Source organism: Fusarium verticillioides, chromosome 1 (genome assembly GCF_000149555.1).
Source record: "Fusarium verticillioides 7600 chromosome 1, whole genome shotgun sequence".
Lineage (NCBI taxonomy): Eukaryota > Fungi > Ascomycota > Sordariomycetes > Hypocreales > Nectriaceae > Fusarium > Fusarium verticillioides.
The window spans coordinates 57,390-78,551 of record NC_031675.1 but is presented as its reverse complement, the minus strand read 5'-3'; the positions used below and the strand labels follow the sequence as shown (position 1 = coordinate 78,551).

General features: G+C 48.7%; 8 protein-coding genes and 1 non-coding gene across 9 annotated transcripts; 6 read left to right on the top strand and 3 right to left on the bottom strand.

Moving 5' to 3' along the window:
- The first annotated feature begins 64 nt into the window (after positions 1–64).
- FVEG_09936 (hypothetical protein) lies at positions 65–928 on the top strand. Its single transcript, XM_018899011.1, has one exon. The coding sequence runs from the start codon at positions 196–198 to the stop codon at positions 553–555; it is 360 nt and encodes a 119-aa protein (XP_018756997.1). The 5' UTR covers positions 65–195; the 3' UTR covers positions 556–928.
- A 1,396-nt stretch (positions 929–2,324) lies between these two features.
- FVEG_09937 (hypothetical protein) lies at positions 2,325–3,242 on the top strand (the record flags this gene model as incomplete). Its single annotated transcript, XM_018899012.1, has 2 exons — positions 2,325–2,701; positions 2,753–3,242. The coding sequence occupies 2 exons, from the start codon at positions 2,325–2,327 to the stop codon at positions 3,240–3,242; spliced, it is 867 nt and encodes a 288-aa protein (XP_018756998.1).
- Positions 3,243–4,087: 845 nt separating this feature from the next.
- On the top strand, positions 4,088–5,239 carry FVEG_09938 (hypothetical protein; the record flags this gene model as incomplete). The annotated part of the gene is made up of 2 exons (XM_018899013.1): positions 4,088–4,226; positions 4,335–5,239. The coding sequence occupies 2 exons, from the start codon at positions 4,088–4,090 to the stop codon at positions 5,237–5,239; spliced, it is 1,044 nt and encodes a 347-aa protein (XP_018756999.1).
- Positions 5,240–5,459: 220 nt separating this feature from the next.
- On the bottom strand, positions 5,460–7,087 carry FVEG_09939 (hypothetical protein). Its single transcript, XM_018899014.1, has one exon. It carries the CDS (start codon positions 6,972–6,974, stop codon positions 5,625–5,627), a length of 1,350 nt encoding a protein of 449 aa, XP_018757000.1. The 5' UTR covers positions 6,975–7,087; the 3' UTR covers positions 5,460–5,624.
- Positions 7,088–7,591: 504 nt separating this feature from the next.
- On the top strand, positions 7,592–7,674 carry FVEG_16694. Its single transcript has one exon. It is a non-coding gene; the product is annotated as a tRNA-Thr (tRNA).
- On the bottom strand, positions 7,652–9,962 carry FVEG_09940 (hypothetical protein). Its single transcript, XM_018899015.1, has 4 exons — positions 8,990–9,962; positions 8,461–8,920; positions 8,183–8,384; positions 7,652–8,135 (listed from the first exon to the last, which is right to left on the bottom strand). The coding sequence occupies exons 1-4, from the start codon at positions 9,616–9,618 to the stop codon at positions 7,846–7,848; spliced, it is 1,581 nt and encodes a 526-aa protein (XP_018757001.1). The 5' UTR covers positions 9,619–9,962; the 3' UTR covers positions 7,652–7,845.
- Positions 9,963–10,303: 341 nt separating this feature from the next.
- FVEG_09941 (hypothetical protein) lies at positions 10,304–14,994 on the top strand (the record flags this gene model as incomplete). The annotated part of the gene is made up of 4 exons (XM_018899016.1): positions 10,304–10,519; positions 10,586–14,034; positions 14,093–14,185; positions 14,247–14,994. 4 exons carry the CDS (start codon positions 10,304–10,306, stop codon positions 14,869–14,871), a joined length of 4,383 nt encoding a protein of 1,460 aa, XP_018757002.1. The 3' UTR covers positions 14,872–14,994.
- Positions 14,995–16,251: 1,257 nt separating this feature from the next.
- Positions 16,252–17,082, top strand: FVEG_09942 (hypothetical protein; the record flags this gene model as incomplete). Its single annotated transcript, XM_018899017.1, has 2 exons — positions 16,252–16,810; positions 16,868–17,082. The coding sequence occupies 2 exons, from the start codon at positions 16,252–16,254 to the stop codon at positions 17,080–17,082; spliced, it is 774 nt and encodes a 257-aa protein (XP_018757003.1).
- Positions 17,083–17,493: 411 nt separating this feature from the next.
- Positions 17,494–18,733, bottom strand: FVEG_09943 (hypothetical protein). Its single transcript, XM_018899018.1, has 2 exons — positions 18,626–18,733; positions 17,494–18,573 (listed from the first exon to the last, which is right to left on the bottom strand). Exons 1-2 carry the CDS (start codon positions 18,648–18,650, stop codon positions 17,837–17,839), a joined length of 762 nt encoding a protein of 253 aa, XP_018757004.1. The 5' UTR covers positions 18,651–18,733; the 3' UTR covers positions 17,494–17,836.
- Positions 18,734–21,162: the final 2,429 nt, after the last annotated feature.

The window sequence follows — 21,162 nt, the reverse complement described above, 5'->3', positions numbered from 1 at the left end:
TGGATGCAGACTGTAACCAAATCAATAGTCTCATGCAGCACTGCCACCCCATCAGCTCTTTCACAGCCTGAGCGTCGCCGCAACGGGATTTAAATTCCCCTTGAATCCACAAACGTTTTCCCATTGCCCTCATATCTCCTTGAAGTTGTTCAATCGCCTACTGCCATTTTCCAATCTGACATTACTACTATCAAGATGACCATCACCACGATCCACAGTCAGTCTGAGTTCCACGACCTTACTCAAAGACACCGTTTCGTCATCCATTTTGCAACGGCAACATGGTGCAGTCCTTGTCAAAGCATCAAACCATTCGTTGAGAAGCTTATGAACAACTCGAGTTATGACCCCGAGAAACTGGTTTTTGCCCAGTTCGATACCGACGAAATTCCAGCCCTTGATGCCGAACTCGGAATTCGCGCAATTTCTGAGTTCTTCGTTATGGAAAATGCAGAGCGAGTTGATAATATTTCTGGGGCTAACCCTCCTGCTCTTAAGAAATTAGTTGACTCTTGCATTGAAAAGGTGAACCCATCTTCGTCTGATGACTTTTAAAGTCATGGACCTTGCCGTCCTGACCGGCCCGGTGGCTTTTGGGTGATTCTTTTCTGGGCCGAAACGTGCGATCTGCCACTTGTGCATGCACGTCTCTACATATCACAGTAGCGATGCCACCTTAGCGCCAGCAGAATATCCCCTGACACTGGAGAGGGAGACGAAAGGCAACAATAGCCGGCAGAGAACAGGTGCAATCAGGCATTCACTGGTATCACGTAAGGGTAGTTGTTATAGCATAAAGAACCGGAGAGGATGGAGGAGGTTTTAGGGGAAGGGACCCTTAGCCATAAGATAATAACTTAGCTAAAACAGACTGACCATTTACCTTACTGTCGAAAGGATCTATAAATTCAAGACTGCGTATCACAAACATCTCATTCAGTGTATGTTAGATGACATTACACCTTGTTCTGAACATTGGATACATATAGAGAGCATATAAAGTAGACTTCACCTTGTACCAAGAGGTGAACGAGACGATGGCAAAGGTTTCAGAGACTTTGATGGCCGCCTCGACGTGTATATGTTGAGCTCGGGGGTTTCTTATGTAATGAAGCATTTATCGATTCTGACGTTGGAGATACCATGATCTCGTAAAGATAAACAACGATGCTCCTCAGGCTTGCTGGGCTCTTTCATTCTCTCTTGCGGTAATGAAATGCACTAGTGGCTGGCTGCAGGGCTTCAGCTAGACGAATTTGCATATGTTCTTGGCCGCGCTGGGAATTGTTGAAGGATGAAATTATTTTCAGATCTTAGACGCAACTAACGGTTTCCGCGTATTTTCAACCGACCGAGCTTTCAGATACCAGGTCCAGCATTATAGCATGTCGCCCACAATGCGGCCGCCCGGGATAACAGGGGCCAAGCGCGTGGGACGCGGGTAGTGGACCACATCCCGATTGCTCATCATTTGTCCACTGCCCTTGAGTACCGCTGAGTATTGCAGCGATCTGATATATTTATCTGCTTCTTCAAGGTCTATAAAATGGACCATGACTTGATCATCTTGAGGACTGTTCATTCCACGCCTACCTCTTACTAATGTTTTTCTTCTTGTCCTGTCGATGACCTTCTGAACGCGATATCTCGCTCACAATTATGACACGTCATCTTGTCTCTTGTAGCCTCAAATAGAAGCGCATGCTAAGCCTCGTCAGGGCTCCTCGACCGATAGTAGGTCTTTGAGTTGCGGACTTGATTAGAAGTACGCATGGCCAAATGCCGGGGCTAGTCACATTGGGAACGACGACCGAATAGGCCAAACCTTATCGTCAGGTCTCGCGCGCGCTTGCTGATTAACACGATATTGATTCATATGTCCCTGACTTTACTCAATCAACAACGAGTGCTTTGGTCACGGTTCGGGACGATAATTGCACCGATACTATACGTTCCGTTGAGATGGGGCAGCGCGGAAGCTCTCTTTTCAAGTCGCGAGCAGAGGAAAGTCTCAGTCGCCCTGGGTATATATAGACTCTTGGAAACCTGAGTTAGCAGAATTGATCGATCATCACCATTCACACCGTTCAAGTTTCGCAATGCGCCTCTTATCGCTTTCTTCGACCTTTCTACTCGCTGCAAACGCAGCGGCGTATGATACCCTCCTCCACTTCGGCCCAACAGCTTAAGTAGAGACACGTTCCATCGACCAGATCTATAAAGCTGCTCTCAAAGAGGGCGGGGTCGTTACAGCTTGGTTTGGTGGTGATGAGAAGAATCAAAATGACGCAGTCAAGAACGCCTTTGAATCGGCTTTCCCCGGCATGAAGCTCAATCAAACCGTCGACCTGTCCAAGTATCTCGATGGTGGCATCGACCAACAACTCGCCAGCAATAACGTCTATGTCGATACACTCGCTCTGCAAACAACCCAAGACTTCCCTCGCTGGAAAGATGAGGGCGCGCTGCTTCACTATGCCCCTGATGGGTTTGACAAGATCTATTCTGGTCTTAAGGATACGGATGCTGCTTACTACGGGTACACTGGTATTGCGTGGCAGCTTATCTGGAACGCTGATAAGTTGAAAGGCAAAAAGGCGCCGGCGGAATACAGCGACTTCCTTGCGCCCGACTACAAAGGTAAACTTGCTTTGACTTATCCCAATGACGACGACTCGATCCTCTTCCTCTTCGATAAAATGTAAGTCTTCTACTGCTATAAATCACCGCCTTAGCCTTAACTTATTGGTAGCCTCAATCAATACGGCGAATCTTGGTTCAACAAGCTCCTCCAACAAAAGCCTCGCTGGGTTCGTGGAGCAGCCACTCCCCAGACGCTTGTTCGCAACCCCAAGACACCTTACGTCGCGACCTTCACCTCAGCCATCGGCTTGTCAACTGGCGCCGGCTCTCTCAACGCTACCTTTCCCAAGAAGAGCAACTTCATCTCGTGGGCACAGCACACTGCAATCCTCAAGGACGCGCCGCACCCCGAGGGCGCTAAGTTGCTGCAGAACTTTCTACTGAGCAAGGACTTCCAGAAGACGAGCGGGTTCTGGCCTGTGACAAGTGACGTCGCTCCGCCGGCTGGCTTTCCTGTTTTTGTTGATCAATCTCACACAGACCCTCATGATTTCATGAAGTTTATGGTCGACCGGGAGAGGGTCGAGAGGTTGAGGTTCTGGTTCGAGAAGAGACTTGGTACTGCTCAGGGTCTCAGCCCATTAGATGATGATTTGTAGACCCTTATAGAGGGGCATTTTACTTCTGTAGATATGTAAATATTTGCGATACTTAGCTTAAGGATTTACTATAATTGTAGCTGCGTCTAACCATTAAGGTCCAGTTGTGTTACTTGCAGTCAAGGCAGCTAAAGCATTTAGCCGGAAGCCTTTATCAGCAGACAGAACTTGGCATCTGTGTCCTTATACGTCGATATAAATCTGACAGATGACGTAGACCGAGAGATGGGGCCAAGTTTTAGCTATCTATAACCGATGGTCCATTTAGGAATGTGGCAGCTGAAGGAACATGCTCCCGCACGGCGCGAAAACAATGCATAAGAACGATAAATCTTTCAAGCAGTGGAGAACCCTTATGCGCCACAGTGTTCATACTGTTTCTTTTTTGCCAGTTTTTGGACTGGTTATACGGCTGATGGGGCGTCACAAGTGGAGGATGCTGCCAGGGTGTCTTGGCATTGATTGGTGCGGTGCCGCTATCCTGTATTTTCCTTGCATGTTGTGGGCTAGAGTGACACGCCTCGAGCACTGCATCCCACTGAGAACGGGGAGGATTTTCGCACTGGCCTCGGCTCCTACAGCACATACAGTCGCGGCGACTAAGGGACTTTTGGACGAGGGACGGCCCGTGCATTAGTGTTGGCGCGTCGGCTTGTCGGCCATGTAGTCAGCAGTGAGCCTCTCTTCACGAGGCGATCATAAGATAAGCACTTGGTCTTGAATATGGACTGGAAGCATTCAGAAATTCACCTGGCTTGAAATTCCCGATAAAGTCCCGGGAGAGCTGCCAACAATTGGCCTCACGATCCTGTACGCACAAATTGTCAACCATCGTGGGTGACAACATGTCCGTTCTTGGATCACAATCAGGTCTTTCCGAACAAACGTTTTCGGATGCAGATGACAGCAATGTCCCAGTGCAGCATCTAGCGGACACTGTAGACAGACGGAAAGCTCAGAATCGGATTGCCCAGAGAAAGCATAGTCAGTCTTGTCCAAACCTTCCAAGTCACAGGTGCAATCGATGCGCTCATGCACAGACCTGGGTGTCTAGAATTGGGGAGGCATATGTACTCACCATTTCTCTAACAGGACAGAAACTTAAGAAAAGAATAGAGGAGCTGGAGCTGCAACTGGAGTACGCCGGCCTCAACTCTCGGCCGATGCTCCACAGAACGTCGCCTCACCCTATACCCATGACCATGTCGTCGTATTCAAATTCAACGGAGGAAAACATGTTACCTCATGTTGACCAAATCGAGGATTTCTTCACTAGACCTAACAATCAATTTAAGAGCTTCCGCAGCACTCAAGAACATAGCTCAGTATTTGGTCACTCGCCTCCACTTGGTCACGACACAATGCCGCTAATTGCTGAGCACATGTCACCATTGCCAATGCGTAACTCGACAAGCGAAAACCCCGGTAACAGACCTTTCAACCATGCCTACACTCGCCGTGGTGCAGAGCCCTCGGCACATTCTCTCTGGGCGACACCAACTACCCATTTCAATGAAATCACGATGCCCGGCGCTAGCCGCGGGCCTTTATTGCACCCGATGAATGACGCGGCAGAACTTATTGACCCAGTTACTCCTCGCTCATGGAACATGGAGCGCAAGATCGCCTACATTGTCGATTGCGCCAAGATGCTCGGTTTCCGCGACTTCGACTCTGTCGTAACGACCTACTACACCACCTCGTTTGAAGTCATGTCTCGAGCTCATGATATGCAAAAGGTCAGCAGGATACGTGGCCTTGGTTCTGTCCTTCGGGCCCTTGATGCCAGCGCCGAGGCCTGGCCACACCACGAGAGCCAAATCTTTCAGGCTGAGATTTTCAAAGCTGCTGAGCATCTTTACAGGGCTGAATTTCAGAAATCAATCGATAGCGGAGCGTTGATGGTTCTAGAGGGGCGCATGAAAGAGAATGAAATTAATGGACAGGCGGTCAAAGTTACATCTCATAAGAGTGAGCTCTTGTCACAGGTGAGTTGACAATTGTTTACAATTTCGAAGGAGCTATAGCTAATAAAATTGGTTGCCGGAATATAGTTGCCAAATCTGTGGACACTTCTATTAGAGCTTTCGGATTGCAACCCTCCAACATCCTTTAACGTGCTCCTACATTACTATTTGGCCTATCAGCAAGACGTAGCTGCCAATCAGAGAATATAATGGATTTGCAAAACTCATATAGCAAGAGTTACAGTTTAGATGAGGAAACGTTCGAGGACTTGTGGTTTTATTTAGAATGAATGAAAGTTCTGTGAACGACTATCTCTCTACATGTGCTTCTTAAACAGGCAGTAATCGTTTATGCTCGGCTCACTCCTCCCTATCATACGCTATTGCAATAGGAAAAGATGATATGACCACTATTCTAAGACTTGATTCCATCCCCATTAGCAAGACGTGCGGCGCAAATACCATGGCGAGCTGTCATACCCTCATCGGCAACCTTGGCGACGCAAATTCCATGCTTAGCCTTGATGCCATCCTCCGCAGACCTGGCAGCACAGATACCGTGGTAGGTCTTGAAGCCCTCAGCAGCCTTTACAGCGCAAATGCCATGACGAGCCGTGAATCCTTCGTCAGCGGCCTTGGCGGCGCAAATACCGTGGCGAGCCTTTAACCCTTCCTCAGGAGCTTTAACAGCACAGATACCGTGCCGTGCTGTGAAACCGTCGTCGGCTTTTGCCGCGCAGATGCCGTGACGAGCTGTCATTCCGTCATCAGCCGCTTTGGCAGCGCAGATACCGTGACGAGAAGTAACTCCGTCAGCACTGGCTTTTACAGCGCAGATACCATGATGAGCTTTGAGGCCATCATCAGCAGATTTAGCAGCACAGATACCATGTCGAGAGTTAACACCTTCACTGGCTTTTGCTGCGCAAATGCCATGACGGGCCTCGAAGCCATGCTCAGCTTTAGCTGCGCAGATACCGTGTAGAGCTTTGACACCATCGTTCATCTTGGCAGCGCAGATACCATGGCGAGCGGTGATCCCGTCATCAGCAGCCTTTGCGGCACAGATCCCATGTCGCGCTGTGACTCCATCGTCAACACCCATGGCAGCGCAGATGCCATGGTGGGCAACAATATCCTCGCCCTCCTTCTTGCTGAAAGTCCAGGCCGCTTGGAATGCGTCAAAGCCCTGTGGGCCAATGACCTTGGAGCCGATAAGACCTGTAGAAGGAATGACGATGCTGCTGCGGCCGTACGTCACCTCCATGGTCTCGTTATCAGGGTCGCCAGCCTCATACAGGCTCACACCCAGAACCTCATCGAGGCCTGTATCTTGCAGCACGCCGATAAGCTCTTTAACAAAGGCAGCTGGGAAGACTGGCCGATCGACCTTGGAGAGCTCACGCTGTGGCACGAACTTGAACTCGGTAGGCTTGAGCTCGCCATCGAAGACGCGCCATGTGTGAGGGAGGACTGAGCCACCAGTGATGGCTTCGTCGTCACCTACGACCCAGGGAGAGGAGACCGGGCCAAGCTCGATGATCTTCTCGTTGGGAGCAACGTCGTAATGACGGTGGAGGAGACCAACACCGAATACCTTATCAACGCCGTGCTTCATGAAGACGTCTCTGATGCAGGACTTCATGTGATCCAGACCATTGAGCTCCTGGAGTCGCTGGGCGGCCACGTCGACGTCCGTCATAGCATCAACGGCGCGGTGGTCGTAGGATGCGGGAGTGTAAGTCTGAACTGCTGCGGCAGCCATGTTGTAATAAAAATTGAGGAATTGTAATGTGTCTTGTTGAAGAAGCTTGAGAGGTTGAGTGCCGGTTGAATTGCTAAGGTCTTTGGCCCTTCCTATCGTTTTTATAGTTGCATCCAGACTACGTCTTGACTTTGGAATTAAGTGCCCTCGTGTTGGACAGCTCAGTAAATGAAGATCATTTCTGGACATGGTGATACAGACTAGATGCTGCATGCACAGTCATCTTATTCACTGACGCAGGTTTACTCATGGCTTATGTCTTGGACCAACGGGTTGGCATTCGGAATACCCATGTATCCCTTGGTCGTTGAAATAGGCCTTGACTAAGATGACTACAGCGCTGAGGTGCCGAGAAAATCATTGCTAGATCTTGAGTCGATCACTTCCAGATCTGGGCATCTTATCTTTGCGTGGAGACGGGTTGCTACAAGGATCGGAGCGATAGGCAACCGAGGTTGCATTTTGTGGCAGAGTGCAACCCTTCCCTGTGGTCTGAAGCGGCAGGTCGCATGTCATCGTCACATTCAGGTTTCTGAAGCGATGATGCTGGTTCCGAGACCGTACAAACTCAGCGCTCAATGCTCCCACTTGTCGAGTCAGCATATCAATCCCTTCAAGCCCCGTTGGCTCAGTGGTAAAGCGTATCACTAGTAATAGACACGACATGATAAGATCACTGGTTCGATTCCAGTACGGGGCAAGTGGCATTGTTTTTGCTGAGGTTGACTCGGAACTACCTGATTGCTTTTTTATTTTGACTTGACATATATTCCTAGGATATCACTCTATTGTAGGCCTAACAATTCACGTTTCAAATGGTTGTGCAGAATGCATGCTAGCACCCTGTTGAGGATCGACACCAAATTCAACGCTAGGCTTCGGACGAGCAAGACTCTGTGGACATGCCACTAACAAGCAGCGCTGCAGCAAGGGCATAGAGAACCGAAGCAACAAAGAACGGCAGGCTCACAGCAATACCTCCAATGTCCAAGCCGACAGAGAATGACAGCCCAAGGAGTGGTGACGCGCCAATGGTCGAGATACCTTCAAACACGGCGATTGCAGTGAATAATAGTGATAGATGATCTCCATGTACCATGGTTGTCAGGAGAGATCGCAAGGCGGATGAAAAGCCATTTCCAAGCGTATATCCAAGAAACGCTAGAAATCAGTGAGTTTTCCCGAACGTAGGCTGGCACTGTACATACCAATTACAAACGCTGGAACAGCAGCAGCGAGACCCATGCAGAGTGAACCAACAGCGAGGAGGAGAATCGACACTCGAGCCAGTGCGAGATTTGCAGCTGAAGATGTCTTCATTCTCCTGATGAGCCAGATATTGACTTGCGGTAGGACTACAGCAAAAAGCAAAATCTGACCCGCGGCTTGGATCGAGAGCAGGAAAGCTGTCTGGAGCCCAGTATTAGTGATCGCGGGAGAGAAAAGAGGATATTTCTGTCAGTTTCCTGTTTTCGATAGCACGTACCTTGGCCAACGGCCATCCAAATCTCACAGACATGTATTGCAAGATCAGTTCTAGCATCGGTCGAGCCATCTTTGCAACAACCAGTGCTAGAAGGCCTACCAGCAGACTTTTATGACTGCCCAAAGTATGAACACCGTGTTGGATATTATGTGAGATATGTGATAGAGTCTGCAGGGCCCTTTCCTTGAACGAAACTGGATCAGATGTTGCTTCTTCGCATTGACTGCTATGTGATTGGCTTTGATCTGCCTCCGTAGTCTCCATGTCGTTGCTAAGGACACTAACAGATGCCCTTGTGTTGGGGATAAAGCCGAGCACCACAAAGGCCAGAGCTTCAAGTGGCACGGCCGTGAGGAAAGCAAAATGCGGTCCTAATGTATTCATGAGAACTGCACCGAGTGGTGGCGCAATCAGCTCAGTAATGAGAAGTACAACCTGCACCCAGAAAAAAGCCCTTGTTCTATAAAGATTTGGTCAGTCATCAGCTCCATGTTACTCAGTAGCGTTGTACTTGTGACGCTAGACATACCGTGACTCTTCCGGGATTGCAGCAGCAATGATGGCCATGATCATGGGGCTGATAACAGTAGACCCTCCTCCGAGGACCAAGAAAGCCGGCGCAGCATAGACAGCACGGACAGGAAACACTCGATGAAAGAATAGTGCAGTAAAAGCCCAGATGTCTCTGAGTACAAAGCCTAGTAGACTAAGGCCCGTGACCAACCTGCGGCCCTTACTATCGGCCAGGACGCCATATGGGATAGCGAGTATGAGACCAGGGATACCCTCAATCATACCGAAAATGCCTCTCATCTTAGCAAGAGCGCTTTGAATCTCGTGGACCTTGCAAAGATGCTCGGGAACAGAGCCGTCGCGGCCGATGACGCTTGGGTCAGTTGCAGCGTAGTAATCGCGGCAAAGACCCAACTCAAGCATACGCAGCTTTGGCACTTCGCTCAGGAAGTTAGGGACGTCGACGAGGAGGATCAAAAGGCTGCAGACGTACAGGGCTGACCACTGGGAGAAGTGATGCTGCCATGCCGTCCGCCACTCATCGCCTTTGCTTAGCTTAGGAAGACTCCTGTTTGGGGCGTCGTAGTTGAGGTTGGGCTGTAGAAGCGGTGTCGATTCGGAGACACCGTGTTGAACGTTGTCCATGACGCAAAATAACCACAGAAATGTTGTTTGATACGCAAGAGGTCGGCAGTAGTTGGGGTACAACAGATGCTGGCTGACCGGGACAATTGTTGGTTCAGCTGGCTAAAACAGCGTCCAGAAACCGACAGCCAAACAACAGCTCAGTGTGTTTTCGCTCAAGGTGGGGCCCAACAGTAATCGAGGTGCTGAAACGGCGTTGGGAAGGTAAAAGAAACGCGTAGTGACGTATTATTCTCGTATCGCTGCAATGCACAGTAATCTAAGTCAAAGCAAAGTTCGTGTTGGTCCTTCAAGTTGTTTTCCTCAGGCGGGAAGCGGCAAGACGTTTGGCGATCCCTACTACTACAGGGGTGTTAGGGACTTTTGGTAGGATTCGGTGGCGCTTTCGTGCCGTCTTATATCACAGCAGGGAACTTTAGTGCAGTACAGTGTTATACAGTGCATCGTCAGGGGGGCGGGGGAAAACAGGGCACCAAAGACAAGCATTGAACCAACATGCAGACCCCATTCAGCTGTGCCGCACTATGCATGCAGTGTCAGTAGATAAACAATAGGCCCGTGATAAGCTCCGATTTCCAGGCCGGGAATCCTTTCTTGCTTTTCCCGCAGACCTGGAGTATCAGTATCACCATCAGCTGAGTGGTTACTGGTACTGTAGTTACCACTGGCACGACAAGAAAGGACTATGTCGTCTTTCAGCGCTTGTCTCAATGATGACTCGCTGGGGCCTGCTGTGCGTGGCTGTAGAGGCAACTTTGACTTTACTGTCACATTTGAAGATGTCGTGTTTGTCATTGCGCCAGCTGCTCTCTTCATCTGCCTTGGTTTCTCTCGTATTTGGACACTTTGTCGTCGCCGTCGCCCACTAGTCAGTGCTTCGGCAGCTCAGTGGTCGAAGCTGGTATGCATCCCCACTTTGGTCAATTGCATGATCGTGCTAACTGAGGCTTTCTTCACGGTGATGTAGGTTCTTGCAATAGGTTTCGCTGTCCTGCAGCTTATTCTCATCGTTCTTGGACAGAACTCTTCCCAGTTCGCTTCAAAACGAACTTTAGCCGCAGCTTCTCTTGCTTTTATCGCAGCCCTACTTCTTGTACCGCTTTCATGGATTGAGCATTCAAGGGCACCGCGACCTTCAACGGCCATCGCTGCCTATCTTTCTGTCACGTTATTATTTGATATTGCTCGTACGCGGACATCATGGCTTCTCGTCCCATCAGCTCTGGACCAGAGCTATGCATCTGTATTGACAGCATCTACTGTCCTCAAAGCCGTCATGGTTTACTTAGAGTCACGACAGAAAGAGAAATGGCTCGGCTGGGATGTGAAGCAGCACAGCCCCGAGGAGACAAGTGGTATTTGGAACCTCGGGGTCTTCTTCTGGCTGAATACGTTGTTTATGAAAGGCTATCGTGTCATCCTGACGCTGGATAGTCTTTATCCCCTTGACAAGGCTCTTGCAGCCGAGACACACCAAAAGCTCGCTGAGCGAGTTCGCAATAATCCATACAAGGGCCAGAAATACGGTCTGGCACAGTTAATGCTGAGAATACTAGCGCTCCAGCTAGTACCACCGATCATTCCTCGTGCAGCGCTGCTCGCCGCCAGCATATGTCAACCATTTCTCATTCATGCCCTACTGCACTACCTACAAAGTGATAACCAAGAACAAAGTCATGGATATGGACTCATTGGCGCAACGGCTCTAACGTACGGGGCAATTGCGTTCTCAACAGCATTATACTGGTACTTCCAAGAGCGTTTCGTCATCATGATTCGAGGCATCCTCGTGCTCGCTGTGTATGAAAAGACTATAGAGCTTAGGATGCCTACGGATGATGATTCTGGCGCCCTGACATTAATGAGCACCGACGTCGAGCGCATCACAAGAGGTATTCTAGACCTCCATGAATACTGGGCCAACACAATCCAGATTGCTCTGTCTTGCTGGCTCCTCCAACGAGAACTTGGCGCTGCATTTGCTGCTTCTCTTGGTGTAGTCGCTGTGTCAACGCTCACTGCATTTGGGATCGGCAAACTCCTCGGACCACGTCAAAAGGCATGGATGAAAGCAATCGAGACGAGAGTTAATGTCACCGCGGCTGCTATTGCGCAGATGAAGCTGGTCAAGATGTCTGGTATGACACAGCCAATTGAGTCTTGCGTCCAGAGACTGCGAGTAAGAGAGATTGAGATCGGTGGGCGCTGGCGTATGCTCCTCGCTGCAGCGGCTACTATCTCTCAGGTTCCCATGACCTTATCTCCCGTTATCACTTTTGCAGTGGCAACCAAGACGCTCGACACGACGTCGATATTTGTTTCCATCTCCTACCTTACCCTTCTCGCATCGCCTCTGATGATACTCTTTCAGAAGATTCCCCAGTTTCTTGGGGCGCTAACCTGTCTTCAACGGGTCCAATCGTATCTGGAACGCAACCCAAGGTTTGAGTATCGCCGTCTTGATCCACGTATGATGTCAGCCACGTGTGTGGCTTCGATTTCTCCTTCACCTTCTATCTCTGGCACTAGCATCACGGGCATCGAGATGGAGACTCTGCCGGGGAAAGGCGCCACTCGCGTGGTAATCAAGGACGGCAGCTTTGGTTATCTGGAGAACGTCACTGTTATTAACCATGTCAACATGACCATTCCATCATCATATCTCACCGCTATTGTTGGTCCTGTTGCCAGCGGAAAGTCCACCCTATGCAAAGCCATTCTCGGCGAAGTCCCCTTTGCGACTGGATCCACTGCTGTCCTCGGTTCCACAGTCATCGGCTACTGTGACCAACAGCCATTCTTGACAAATATCTCCATCAGAGACAACATCATTGGCAATAGTCACTTCGACGACAAGCGATACAGTTCCGTGATACATGCTACCATGCTCGACCGGGACATTGCAAACCTCCCTCAGGGCGATAGCACAGTGATTGGAAGTGGTGGCATTGCTTTGAGCGGCGGACAACGCCAGCGAGTGTCAATCGCAAGGGCACTATACCTTGTAGACGCCAGCCTCTTGATATTTGATGATGTCCTTAGCGGCCTGGATGCTAGAACAACGGATCATGTTTTCCGAAATGTCTTTGGGCGAGATGGAATGCTTCGTCGTCGAGGCGCCACTGTTATTCTGTGCACACACAACCTTCGGCACTCTCAAGCTGCGGACCATATCATAACAGTCAGCAGTAATGGAGAAGTGTCTGAAGAGAAACCCACGACTGACAAGAATTTGCTTCCAAACTCTGATCTAGTCTCCGATTCGGAGCCAGCTTCGACTGGAGCACTTGGAAGTGCACAAGGTCCAGCACCCTCTTACTCACCACCAGCTGAAGGAATGACGGCGGAGGAAACTGCGGCGCGAAAGTTGGGTGACACAAGCGTCTTTGGCTATTACATACGCACCATTGGTCTTGTTCCCATTGTAGCCTTCACTCTCGCTTGTATATGCAACGGCTTCCTCAACAACTTCCCACGCATATGGCTCACATTCTGGGCTGACGATGCGGCTCGACCACAGAGAGGCTTGTGTCAAATGCACTCTCAGACCTACTACATCGGCATCTATGGAATGCTGCAGGTACTAGCCTTGATGTCCTTCATGGCTGCTGTCGTGCTTGTTCTGGGCCCTTTCATCCGTCTCAGTGGCTCGGTACTCCACCAGAGGGCGTTGGAGACCGTTATCAACGCACCGCTGCAACTCTTAACAACATCAGATACTGGGACTATTACCAATTACTTTTCTCAAGATATAACCATCATTGATAATGAGCTCCCTATGGCTGTAGCCAATGTAGTGCTGGATATCTTTGGTGTCATTGGAATGGGTGTCCTTATCGCGTCGTCATCGCCGTGGCTAGGACTTACTTACCCCGCTATGATCCTCATCCTATGGCTGGTTCAAAGGTTCTACCTGCGAACGTCTCGGCAGCTGCGACTGCTGGACCTCGAGGCAAAGAGTCCGTTATACACCCATTTTCTAGACACATCCAGAGGCATCGCCACCATTCGTGCGTTAGGCTGGGCGGGAGAAAACATCAAGCACAATCATCGACTGCTGGACCAGTCCCAGAGGCCGATGTATCTACTTTCAATGGTACAGCGCTGGCTGTATTTGACCTTGAACGTAGTCGTTGCTGTTACGGCAACCGCTCTTGTAGGTTTGATAACTCAGCTTCGGTCTAGTTCAAGTCTTTCTGGCGCGTCACTTGTCACGCTGATGACATTGAGTCAGTCTTTGAGTGACATTGTGCGGTTCTACGCTGCTTTGGAGACATCTATCGGAGCTGTAGCTCGGCTCCGAAACTTTACTACCAAGACCGGGACGGAAGGTGTTTTGCATGGTGATGTAAAAGTCAATCAGCAGTGGCCATCGAAAGGAGCCATCGAAGTCCGAAAGGTTTGGGCGACATACAAGTAAGTGAATTGCTAAAGCTTTGTCACGAGGTGCTGAGAACTCTGACTTGTAATCCAGATCCAGCGAAGATGCTAAAGAATATGCCCTGCAAGGAATCGACGTCTCGATCCGAGCAGGTGAAAGGATAGCCTTGTGCGGTCGTACAGGAAGGTCTGTGTCTCAACCTCACAAAGATCTTCAAGGCAGTCTTGCTAACTGAAGGGTACCGCAGCGGAAAGTCTTCTTTTATTCTCCTCCTTCTCGCCCTGTTGGAACCTGTGCAAAAGGATAATGTCAAGTACATGCTGTCCATTGACGGTGCCCTTCTCTCATCTATAAGTCCTCAGACGCTCCGAGAAAGAATAATTACTGTACCCCAGGACCCAGTATTCTTACCCATAGGCAGTACCGTTAAGCAAAACCTAGACCCGCTTGGGGCAGCAACGACAGAGCAGTGCCGTGAAGTTCTGCAAGCAACGGACCTCTGGGACATGGTTGAATCCCATGGCGGGCTAGACAGTGTTCTATCAGAATCTTCACTCAGTCAAGGGCAAAAGCAGATCTTCAATATTGCTCGAGCAGTACTTAAGCGGAAAACAAGCGGCAGCTCTCTACTCCTCTTGGATGAGTTCACCAGTTCGGTGGATGCCGACACCGAGCGAGCCATGCTTGCGATAATCGAGAGAGAGTTTGCTAGTTGCACTATAGTTATGGTCGCCCATCGACTGCACATTGTTTCCGAGTTTTGCGACAGGGTGCTTGTTCTAGATGGCGGAAGAATTGTAGAGGACGGTGACCCTCGGATGCTGGCAAGGGTCGATGAATCGTGGTTTGCGAGTCTGTTGGCAGCTGGTTGATAGAAGGCACCACCTTTGTTTCACCAATAGCACTAGCGGGATCGCCATGTCGGCAGTTTGTCCTGCGGGATACAAACATCCACATCGTGTTTTCGAACTGAGAAGGTGGTGAGGTTTCGCGTGGATTGTCTGTGCAAAAGTACGCGTGGTCAATTTCCTTCGCCTTGCTTCTAGCCCTTTTCTTTTACCGGTTCGTGATTGATCGAATGTCATTGATCATACGCCATACCCAGGTAGGCAGGTCCCTCGGGCTTTGCTTGTCAATTTCATTTGCCGGCGCTATGACTCAACTAGTAGCTCTCAAGTCAAAAGATGGGTCCAGGGCCCTATTAGAGATGTCAGATCCAACAAACCGCACAGGTACAAGCCTAAGAGGAGTATTTAGAAGATTTTTGGCTTAGTGAATGCGACACTGAATAGTCCACATAGCCGACTTCGGATAAGAGAAACCCCACTGGAATACAGACAATTAGGCCAGATCAATGCAGTTCCTAAAATACGTAATATCGCGTGCCTATCGGCTGTGGAATAGCGCAAAGTTTAACCTTATACAATGCCATACTTTGATATCTATTGGAACAAAGCTGGCACTAGACGACACGTGCGTTTGAGGAAAGACTCGCTTCAGTATTCATTAGCCGAACTTGTCGACCACTCAGGGAATGCCTCATAGCCTCCACTTTAAAGGAAAAGATTCCATTTATCATGGGTTAGAAAAGAGACAAAGAGGATACGAGCCAGGTAGATCATCACGAACGACCAGATCATGGATCTTCGGCATCGTGTCGGCAAGGACGGCATGCCATGCTGATCCTAAAGAGTCAAGGACATGAACAATCGGAGACCGCCTCACCTCCCAGGATGAGACCAACCTCAGGAAACCAGTATCAACAAGGGAGACAGCCGATTCTTATCATAGCGCGCTTCATTGCCAGATAATCAAGCTATCCCAACAGAGAAAGGGTTCTGGGTAAGGACTTTGCGGCGATGCGTGTAAGTGGCTTCTACTATTATCTAAGTAAATATGGCTTCTGGTTAGATCGTCAACTCTGCTACTGTGTTTCACAACACTATAACGATTCGGAAAGTGGTGAAGAGTTGCTAAATACGAGAACAGCCGCATACACGGCTGCCGATCTACCCGCCTGCTCGGCAAGGTCTCCGATAGGGACCCGCGGGGTGACAGCCGGCATCGCATTCCAGCAATGCTGAAGCCACTATAGATGTCAGTATAGGGGAGAGAAGAAAGTATTGCGATATTGAGATCGATGCAAGAAATATATCAAGTCCTGATTTATTCCCTATCAACAAAGAAACAACCAGCAAGCCCCTTCACATCAACTTCATCATCCTCTGACCACTTGATTACACAAGACCATCATGTTCATCCCAGCCTTGCTGGCCGCTCGTGGGCCTATCACGGCTCTGACTATCTTGGTGAGCACTGCAACTTTCAGTGCTGGTGCCTTCTTCGTCGCTCTTCGCAACACTGCTCTCGATTGCCCTCGTCACTCTGCCACCAACGCCGCCTGTGGTGTTGACATTCTCACTGATCTCGTTACCTTCATCGCCGCTGCTGGTGCCACCGCTGGAGCTACCTTTATCGGACTGACCACTCCCACTCCCCGTGATTCCCCTGTTTTCCGTGTCGATGGCGTCGATGTTGATTGGTATGAAAACGCAAACTCGCATCGGCATGGACTCAATAGGACTATTGACAATCCCGCTGTCGTTGAGTGGCAGTTTAATCATACCTCACCTATCCAGAAGTACATCACTTATGAGAAAGATGGCTATCTGCACAAGCGCCTTGATACTGGAGTTGACATCCCCGACCCGAGTGGAAAGAGAGCTATGTGCCGCGCTTACTACGATACCCGCTTTTGGTCCAACGACTTGCGCAGCTGGGAGTACCGTACAACCCCTTCTGCTTCTGTCTGTAAGTCACAACATTATATGCTATCTGTCTAGACCATCAAGCTGACACAACAGAAAGGGGCCGACATTGGTGAAGATCTGTTCTACCAGTTCGTAAATCGAGAATGGAAGGCAGGATGTGTATGGTTCAGAGGAAATAAGGCAGCTAGTGGCGGTATCTACGAGGCCTCTTTTGAGCTGGGTGCATCTTGTAGCCAAGAGGAGCCTGCCTATCTCAACTGTGGCAAGGCTAACTACAACGTTAAGGTTGCCGGCTTCAACTTTGAGTCATGAGATGCCTGTATTCCGATATTGCTTCTGCTACAGCATAACCAATTACAGGAGACAAACAAGAACAGGACGAGCGGGGATGTAGTGCGCTGTATCATTCTTTATCCAAACTATCAAATAGGTAGAACACACTCACTAGTACTTTTATATATTATAGGTTGTTCAAATCATGAATATACTTTGTTACGACGTTAATGTAGCATTCAGCTGGGCCTAGTGAGCTTGGAGTAAATTTCTTTACATGACTTTGAATATTGCATGAGCGAGGCGAATGATGTTATAGTTTCGAATAGAGGGAGCATTGATGTTACATGACGCATTGACTATTCGCTGGCAAGGCAAGTGGCTGATTATACCGGGCCGTTAATGAAGGCTGGAAAATCTGGTTAGTCATCTCTTCTGTCTTCAACGATACCTGTCCCATAGTATAAACATTAAGTATTTATGCTTTTTGCCTTTAAGTATAGGTCTAAAGGCTTTTAATATATAGTAAGTTGTAGTTCAATGTCTGATTATATAGAATCTCATTTTTTAATAGTCTTCTATATACTGTTTCGTAGTCTACCTCTACATTCCAGATAAGCAAGATAACAGGGAAAAGTCAAGGCCAACAGTCAGAGCACGTCATCGCCGAAGATGAAGAGCCCCTCTTTGTTCAGCCTCTGTAAAAACCCTATCAAAATATGCCTCGACAACCCTTCCTCCAATATCTGTTCTTCTCCATTCTAATTCTGGCAATGAGCCCCACCAGGCACCGTTAAATGGCTATGCTTCCGATCTTCTGATTCTGGTCGTTGAAGATGTGGAGGGACTTTGCGACAACGAGATTGCCCAGTTCGATTGCAGCGGAACTTGAGACCTTGACAGCGGTCCCGGCAGCATTCAGGCCCAGGTCAATGACGCCAGATACGACCTTGGTGCTGAAATGGAAGATGGCATTTTGCGCGGTCTTGAATGGGTTCTCTGCATTTTCGAAGTGGCTAGCAACAATTTCACCATTGACCTTGACGTTCGTGAGCTTATCGTAGAAGGCGTTGATACCCTCGTGGTTGCCTGGGAGTTGATTGATGACGTAGTCGATGACGATGATACCCAAGACTCTGCCAGCTGCATTGACAACGTGGATCTTGAAGAATGAGTTGATGGCTCTCTTGGATAAGCCTGAAGTTTCATCGTCACTCAGGTCACGAGGGACGATGGCAACTTCGTTCGTCTCAGCGTTGGCAGTTTGCTCAAAGTCGCCGGGTACGGCCAGAGCATCAGAGCTGCTAGCGACATTGTCGTTGAATGTAGCAACGTCAGAGGATGGTACAGGCGAGGCTGTCACGCCTGCAATAGTGGCAAGGCCGAGAAGGATAGGACCAAGAGAGAACTTCATGATGAGAAGAGTGTTGAAAGTAGACTGTAAAGAGTTGTAAAGAGAGAAGTAGTGATCGGTTGAAAGAGTTGCGAATCTGATGAGGAGATAGACAATGTGAAGGAGCGATGTGCTGGCTTATTTATATGTAAACTTCCTCAAGGACCTTGATGATATCTCTTGGCATACCACTGAACACTTCGTGAAGCTTCATCTTTGAAGACGACCTGGATAGCAGGCATACCGTTACGCGAATGGTAGGGGCGAGATGAAGGGCAGACTAGAATACGAGAGTTCTGGTCCTATCGCCAACTAAAACGGCTCCTAGAATGGCAGGCCACCCAGTAAACTGCTAGAGTTGAAAGTTAAACTTAAACTCTAAACCTTGCTAGTACTAGCACACTTCTCGGCCTTATTATATATATAGTTCGCGAGTCAATCTAGTTCGGCAATCACGGCACAAAATGCCACTAGAGTTCCAGTAGCTGTAAGCGAAGAGTCGGGTTATCGCTTAAAATGACTTAGACAATCGATATAGAAGACGCCACATCCCGCCAACCTTCCCAAAACATAGTAGTCTGCTTCGTCGTATAGCAGAAGCGCAGGTAGGTCGCCAGAGGCCATTATATTAAGTAGGAGCTCGGCAGATATAACCCTGCAACAACATGCTCACGTTCACGATTGACTACAAGCCATATATCTTTCTCCCCATAAGTCGAGGTATCTATCTCTGGAAAAATCTGCCGAACTCCGGCAAATCTGACTGCTCGTCCGATACATCTGCCGCGTAATTCAAGTCCCATATGATCATCTCCAACTTTCAGCCACAAGTTTCAGCTGCAAATAACAGACCTAGCTTACGACTTAGACATAAGTACCTAGCACACCTATCATAAGCTCAAGCCTTCAAGTTAACAGCGCGAATCAAAGACGGCTATTTGACAACGTGGTTGACGTACGAGGTAACGCACGCGACGTACTATCTAACAGCTGTTTGGCTCAAGAAGTCAAACTAACAGTCATAGAGACCCCCAGGGTCCAAATCGCTCGGTTTATCCCTACCTGTAGCTGTGGTGTCTTTCTAGGCACTTTAAAAGCCTATGATTTAACCTTGTATTTTGGTTTCATGCTTCTTGATTTGTTTTTGACCATACCACGAAATGCAAATGACTGATGAGCCTGTGCGTGATGGCCTTAGAGTGCCTGGTCTGATGATGGAACAGTTTGTTGTATCTCTTTTTATCTATTAAATGGATGTGGCCGTCTAGACCCGATCTTGTCAATGGACTCGTTGCAGAACGACAAGCGACACAGTGTTATCCAAGTTAGAGGGAAGCGAGAGAGGAGAACTAGTTGTGTTGTTTACAGTTGAGACTTCTGAATGAGAGGTTCAACCGACACAGAGAATTTATAGAAACGGGGACAATTACAGAGATCAACATCAACCTTGAAGTCAGCATAGTTGACACGTAAGTTTGACTGGATTCATATTCAGACTTGATGCTTCCTCAACGCCAACAGACTGCACAGGTATAGCCGCAAAAAATAATGCTCGACCCTCTTATATAAAAATAAGGGCACCGACTTTTATAGACTGAGGCGAAATAATATATAATTCACTACAAGAATGGTTAGGCCCCCTGTCTGTGAGTTTGCACTTTACACCATTATCATCAGTAAAACATACAAAGTCTCTACTATAATAAATAAGGTGCCGCCTTACCCTGTAGTTACTACCCCAATAATTGCTCATAGTACAAAAAACATATATACCTTGCTAGTAAGCGGGATAAACAGAGTCGCAACGGTGTCGCCTGGCCGCTGCCGTTAAGATGGTCAACTGCCGTGGTCTACAGCATTCCAGAGATAAGAGAGGAAGCACGGCGAATGCCGCATTGTAACCAAGATGCCAGGCCGGCTTCACATCCTGGCAAGGTCGCTGCCGCCCGTGACTAAGAGGGCTAGCCAATAATGCCCTTTCTTTCAACCCATGCAGGTTTCAGGCCCCACAAGTCGGAAAAGGCAATCAGGCCAAGATCTGATAGATAACTGACCGGTAGTTTCAATCTCGCATAAAGATATTATCCCTAACCTGAAGTAAACACTTTATATTAATATTGGTAGCTTGTCAAATACAAGACTTTATCACAACCAAGATAGACATTTAAAAGAAAGGCGCATCATTGATATCTCAGACCGCGGAAGCCAACTTTAGTCTGGCCACTCTCAACGTTGACTTCAGTGTCATCAAAGTTCAGGCTCCGGTAGAGTATAATCCCCTAGTGAATGAATTAACTCCTTCATGACGGAGCGCGTCTGAGGATAGTATGCCTCATGTTACAGATAGGAAATCGGGTGTATCGTTCCAGGATTGGATCCCTTCAGTACCAGATCTGATCAAGACCTATGGACGTCGTGCAGTTGAGATTGCGCATTGTCGGTCGGTCAATCCCAAAGCCTCAAAGTCGGATGAAATCTTTGCCGATCACATTGAAATAGATGCGACTGGTATATGAGCGGCTGCCACTTGGGTCCCTCATGCTATTCCGGTTTATTTGCTTGTCAGCATTGACAAGGAACAAATGAAAGGACTAGTTAGATACTGAGCTTGACTTGTAACCCTATAGTAAAACAATAGTTTACGTCTCTTGCTGAGCATCTGTATCTGTGGCTAGAGAGCCTCTCTAGCCACACTTCCCTCATGCAATAAATTTTCGCGGCTGCCT